This window comes from Olea europaea, chromosome 5 (assembly GCF_002742605.1).
Source record: "Olea europaea var. sylvestris chromosome 5, O_europaea_v1, whole genome shotgun sequence".
Classification (NCBI taxonomy): Eukaryota; Viridiplantae; Streptophyta; class Magnoliopsida; order Lamiales; family Oleaceae; genus Olea; species Olea europaea.
In genome coordinates, this window is record NC_036241.1 from 12,864,536 (window position 1) to 12,870,393 (window position 5,858).

General features: G+C 37.3%; 2 protein-coding genes across 2 annotated transcripts; one reads left to right on the forward strand and one right to left on the reverse strand.

Annotated features, from left to right (window-relative positions):
• The first annotated feature begins 266 nt into the window (after positions 1–266).
• LOC111394699 (phytoene dehydrogenase, chloroplastic/chromoplastic) lies at positions 267–1,975 on the forward strand. Its single transcript, XM_023020643.1, has one exon. The coding sequence runs from the start codon at positions 426–428 to the stop codon at positions 1,872–1,874; it is 1,449 nt and encodes a 482-aa protein (XP_022876411.1). The 5' UTR covers positions 267–425; the 3' UTR covers positions 1,875–1,975.
• Positions 1,976–2,265: 290 nt separating this feature from the next.
• LOC111394254 (zinc finger MYM-type protein 1-like) lies at positions 2,266–4,630 on the reverse strand. Its single transcript, XM_023020009.1, has 5 exons — positions 4,214–4,630; positions 3,068–4,144; positions 2,581–2,774; positions 2,496–2,516; positions 2,266–2,380 (listed from the first exon to the last, which is right to left on the reverse strand). Exons 1-5 carry the CDS (start codon positions 4,628–4,630, stop codon positions 2,266–2,268), a joined length of 1,824 nt encoding a protein of 607 aa, XP_022875777.1.
• Between the last annotated feature and the right edge of the window lie 1,228 nt (positions 4,631–5,858).

Genomic DNA, 5,858 nt, shown 5'->3' on the forward strand with positions numbered 1-5,858 from the left:
TCACATGTAGGACCTACTTTATCTCTAACGGTCAAAAAATTAATTAACAAAATCTATACCGAACAAACACTTAGTAATTTATATAGTTATAAATAATTAAATAAATAAATACGTTATAAAAAATCGAAAGAATGAATAAAATAATAAAATGCTGTTCATTTGGTATAAATTTTGATGTAATAGTTGGAGAAAAATTTTTGTTTGATACAAAATTTGATGCAAAATTTAATACAACGTTGGATATAACCTTATAACACCGATTTTAAGAGAGACGCGATAGTGTCGTGGAGCCCAGTTGTGCTATGCAATTTCAGGAGTGGATGATGAAGATGACATGTGGATAATGAAGAACCAAACCCCATCCAAAGTGCAGAATCCCATCATCACAGCAGCATCACACAGAAACAAGTACCTTCCTCTGCCAAATGAATCTCACTGCACTTTCTTTTCCTTTCTCATTCCACTCATACTCCTCTTCCTCCCATATAAAATGTATCAGTTCAAGACCACCAAATGCTTCCTCACAGCAAATCTCCCTAGACTCTCCTCCACCCAACAACAACCACCCAAGTTCTCCCCCATCAACCGGAGTCGTCGTCATTGGCGCTGGGCTAGCCGGTTTGGCCGCTGCGACTCGGCTTCAAGCTGAGAAGATCCCATTCCTCCTCCTCGATGCATCGGACGCTGTCGGTGGCCGTGTACGCACCGATTTCGTCGACGGCTTCATTCTTGATCGTGGGTTTCAAATTTTCATCACTGCTTATCCTCAAGCGCAAAAACTTTTAGATTACCGAAGTTTGAATCTTCAGAAGTTCTACTCTGGGGCGCAGGTTTACTACGATGGTGGATTTCACGTTGTAGCCGACCCACTACGTCATTTTTCGGATTCTTTACAAAGTTTGGCAAACCCCATTGGTAGTGTTGTTGATAAAATATTGATTGGGTTGACTAGAATTAGGGTTTTGACACAGTCGGATGACGAGATTTTGACTGCCAAGGAGGTGAAGACGATTGATTTGTTGAGGAAAATTGGATTCTCTGATTCGATTATGGACCGATTTTTTCGACCCTTTTTTGGTGGGATTTTCTTTGATAGAGAACTGGAAACGACGTCGCGTCTTTTCAATTTTATATTCAAATGTCTGGCTCTCGGAGATAACACCCTCCCGGCGAACGGCATTGCCGCAATTCCCGAACAATTGGCGGGTAAACTGGACCCTAATTCAGTTCTGCTGAATTCGAGGGTAGTTACGATAAATCAGGAGTCGGAGGAGGGTATAACTGTAAGTTTGCAAAATGGGGAGGTCATCAGGAGCGAACTTGGACTGATATTGGCAGTTGAAGAATTCGAAGCTGTTAAGATTTTGGCAGGGAAATGGGATCCAGGCAGGATGAAGAAGCCTGTTCGGAGCACAGTTTGTTTATATTTCTCGATGGATAGTGAAAAGGTCCCAGTCAAAGACCCTGTTTTGTTCTTAAATGGCTCGAGTCGAGGGATTGTAAATAATATGTTTTTCGCGACCAATGTTGCCCAGTCGTATGCCCCACCTGGCAAGGCATTGGTGTCAGTGTCACTTATTGGGCTGTACGATGATGTGTCGGATGAAGAGTTGGTGGAGAGGGTGGTGAAGGAGATGTCGGGGTGGTTTGGGGAGGCAGTGGTTGGTTCGTGGAGTTATTTGAGGCTGTATAGGATCGCATTTGCCCAGCCAAACCAATGCCCGCCCACGGATTTGAGGAAGAACCCGAGAGTCTATCCCGGATTGTACATATGTGGAGATTATGTAACTAGTGCCACATTCGATGGAGCTTTGGTTTCAGGATGGAGAGCAGTCGAAGCTTTGTTGAAAGATAAGGCCCTGGTTAAAGTATAATTCAAACCATTTTCCTTTGATTTGCTGTTTATATTTGTACCTGTAACATGATGATTCATGTAATCTTCATAATTCACATAATGATTATCAATTCTTTCTGACTAGGGGATCATAGTTTTGCATGCAAAAATAGTTGATATTCTTTTGATTTTCCTTTGGTTGCTTAATCATAGTGTGGTATGAGAAATAGATATCAAGAACTTGTACTTATCTGATTGAACTAAATTATCGGCGAGTGATCTTTCTTGGGAATTTGAAGGGTAATCGTACTAGCTAGCTGTTACCATTCCAAAGAGGTTGCCATGAGTAGTGTTCCATCTAGCAACGGTAACTTTGCTAACTGTTCAGTCGGTATTCCTCTTCTGGGAATGCTATTTCTGGCGAAGGAACTTCAATAGTATCGAATGGATTTGATTAATGAGGTTGCAAAAGGAAATGCAGTTCTGAATTGGGTACCAGAAGCTAATCTGCTCTGAAAACATCTCAAATTAGATGCATCACTTGGCCTAGAAATCATGATCTCTAGTCAGTGTTTTTATACAAACAGCCTGCCTTGTCAAGCTACCTGAGCATCGAGGAAAATAAAAATCTACCTGATTAGTCAAATTACATCGATAATACCTGTCTGTGAACATGCTTTCTCTATGAAGATACAGGTAAAACATTTATTAGTTTCAATGGAAGAGTTAAGAGTTACTGGATTTACCTTTTCAAATGCTGAACTCTTGTAGGATATTTGCTAATTTCTTGTGCTGTTGTGATAATGTTGAAGCTAAAGCTAGAGGCAGAATGATTTGTGCACCTCTCAAGCTGGTCGGCCTTATTGAAGCTTACTAAGCTTCTGTCTGGAGAGGTAATACTTCTCTTGACAGAATGAAGTATATGAAAGCAGTGGCGAATCTAGGATCCAAGTCCAGCTAGAACGAATTGACCGTTGACCGTTGACCGTTGACCATCAACGATCGTAACAGTCCGATCATTTATTAAAATTTGATTACATAATATTAAAAGTTATTCAATATATATGTAAATGACCTAAAACGTCAAAATCGTATACATATGAAAATATACTTTGATACAACCCAAAATAGTAAAAAAATATACGATACAACCTTACTCAGTTACTCTATAACTGTAAACTTAGACAACTGCATTCTACGGGGTCTCGTGATTTGAAAACGTTGCAATATTGCCTCATTCTCAAGTTTTTTAAAAATAGCTTTCTCCATGTAAATCACCAAATTGTCATTCAACCAGTTATCTCCCATTTTATTGTGCAAATCACTCTTGATTAGATTCATAGTAGAAAATACCCTTTCAACACTTGCAGTTGCCACAGGTAATATCAAAGCCAAGGTGAGCAGCCTATAAACCAATGGAAAATAACAGGAACTTCTAGTTTTAACCGACTTTTGAGCTACACAGGATATACTATTGAGATTAAAAAAAGTTTCATCCATTCTCACAAATAAAAGAAACTTATCAAGCTGAGATCTAAGTAATAAAAGTTCTTCACTATTGAAGTCCAAACGATAGAACTTGGCAAGACGTAGCAATTTTTTCTTATCAAAAGCTGCAAATAAATCTTTTGGACTTAAACATGAAATGCAAGTAAAGAGCTCAATAGTTGTTTCTGGAAATCGATCATTCAACTCTTGCAAGATCGAGTCTATCACATGACAATACAAATCAACATAAAAGCGATGAAAATAAGTCACTTGTTGAGCTACACACCTAGGTCGACCTTTCACTACTACAATATCCTCCATATTGGGCACTAAAATATGTCTATCAACACAAAACTCAATCACCCTACTGAACAAAGTATCACAACCATTCTCTCTCAAGTTCTGCAATGCATACTTACACAAATTCAATAACCTCATAGCATTCTGAATATCCTGATCCTTTTTCTGTAAGGCTTGTGAAATGTTGTCTGTAATTGCAAGAATTTCAAACATAAAGTGGAGACTGAACACAAATTCAAAATCTTGCATATTGTTCATCTGTCTTAAGGCCGAAGATTTTTGATCTGAATGTACGCCATCTTCTGATATATTCTCAATAACATCTATAATAGCATTAAACATATTAATGAAACAAGTAACTGTCAATAGATGTGAGCCCCACCTAGTATCACCTGGGCATGCCAAACTCATTTCTTGAAACTGATCACTTCCACCAATAAGTTCCCCAGTATTAAGCTTCTCCAGAATATTAGCTTGATAACTTGTTCTAAAAGCATTTACATGCTTACATGATGCACCAACCTAATTCACAATAATGGCAAGTACGTCCAAAAAATCACCAAGCATACAATTCCTACGTGCCACAAATACAATTGCCAATTGAAGCTGGTGAGCGAAGCAATGAACATACATAGCATGTGGGTTCTCTCTAAGAATTAAATGTTTCAACCCATTAAACTCACCCGACATATTACTTGCTCTATCATAGTCTTGACCTCTCAGGTTAGATATGCTCAACCCATGTGTAGAAAACATTGCATCAATGGCATCCTTTAGTGATTGTGCGCAAGTATCAGTGACATGGGACATACCCAAAAAACACTCATTCGCTTGCCCACTTTTATCAACAAACCTTAAAACAACTGCCATTTGTTCTTTCACAGAATTATCACGAGCCTTATCAACCAAAATTGAAAACAAAGAATCACCAATCTCATTGATAATAGCCCTTGTCGTTTCTACGGCACAACAATTAACCAAATCCTTTTGGATGGTTGGTGAAGTCATTTGGTCATTTCCAAGAGCATTACTAAATAATACTTTTTTAATTTCCTTACAATGAGCTGCATACCAATTCAGTAACTTAATTAGATTTCCTTTATTAAGAGATTCTTTGGATTCATCATGACCACGAAACGACAATCCTTGCATCAAGAGGAGTCTAGTACAATCTAGCACCACAGTCAACCTGGTCCTATAACTTTGTTGTTGACTACTATTTTCGTTAGAAACAACGTAAGAGATACTTTGCTTTTAATTCATCAAATTGGTACACTTTGCAAAAGCTTGATTATGAGAACTATCAAAGAGACCGACATGATCTTTCAATGTCTTTTTGTGCTTCCAATCTCTAAAGTCGGTCTTAATAAATATATGTCCACCCTTTGACCCCCTCTATCGTGTTTGAACAGGTAGCAATTCAAACAATACGCTGCATCCTTTTCTATACTGTATTCCAACTAATGAAATTCAGAGAATCATTCTTTCCAAAAACATCTATTATCATTCCCCATCGATTTTCTTGAAAAATCATGTCCATATGGTTGACAAGGACCCTTCTCCAAGTACGCCATCCTAACAGCATTTCTGATATTAGGATCATATGATTCGATAGGGGGGCGTATCCCTAGATCAGATACAAGATCATCCACATTAAATTGAGCCCGAGACTTTTTTGTGTTATTCAATAACTCTTGTGCTCGACTAGAATCAGTGGCGGGACTAGATGCACAACTAGAAGTAGAAGAATTGGGTATGGACTTTTCGTTTTGGTTGAAAAAATCATTCCATAATCTCCAAAATGTCATCCTAAATGTAAATTCACAAATCAATAATCATTCATAATATCCTATTTCCTCATCAAATTATAAATTACTTATCATAAATCATAAATCACAATTCGCAAATACAATTTCGTAAATATAAATTTCCAAATTAATAATCATAACCCATCACGATAAAACGTAAATTACTTATCATAATTCATAAATCACAATTCGCAAACATAAATTCCCAAATGAATAAATCATAACATAATTAATATTAAATTATTTAATGCTTAACAATCAACATCAACAACTCCAAGATAGAACAAAATCAAAACAAAATAGGCAAACTCATAGTGACAGTAGCCAATGGCCCAGTAATAAGGCCAAAACAAAATTGAACAAAATCAAAATAGCCAAACAAAATAGAACAACACCAAAACCAATAATAATAATAATAATAAAGAGGG

Coding starts and splice junctions, on each gene's coding strand:
- LOC111394699 (XM_023020643.1), top strand. CDS start 426: ATGAATCTCACTGCACTTTCTTTTCCTTTCTCATTCCACTCATACTCC.
- LOC111394254 (XM_023020009.1), bottom strand. CDS start 4,630: ATGACTTCACCAACCATCCAAAAGGATTTGGTTAATTGTTGTGCCGTA. Junction 4,145..4,213: donor ACCAGCTTCAATTGGCAATT/GTATTTGTGGCA, acceptor ATTGTGAATTAG/GTTGGTGCATCATGTAAGCA. Junction 2,381..2,495: donor GAAAGCATGTTCACAGACAG/GTATTATCGATG, acceptor CATGATTTCTAG/GCCAAGTGATGCATCTAATT.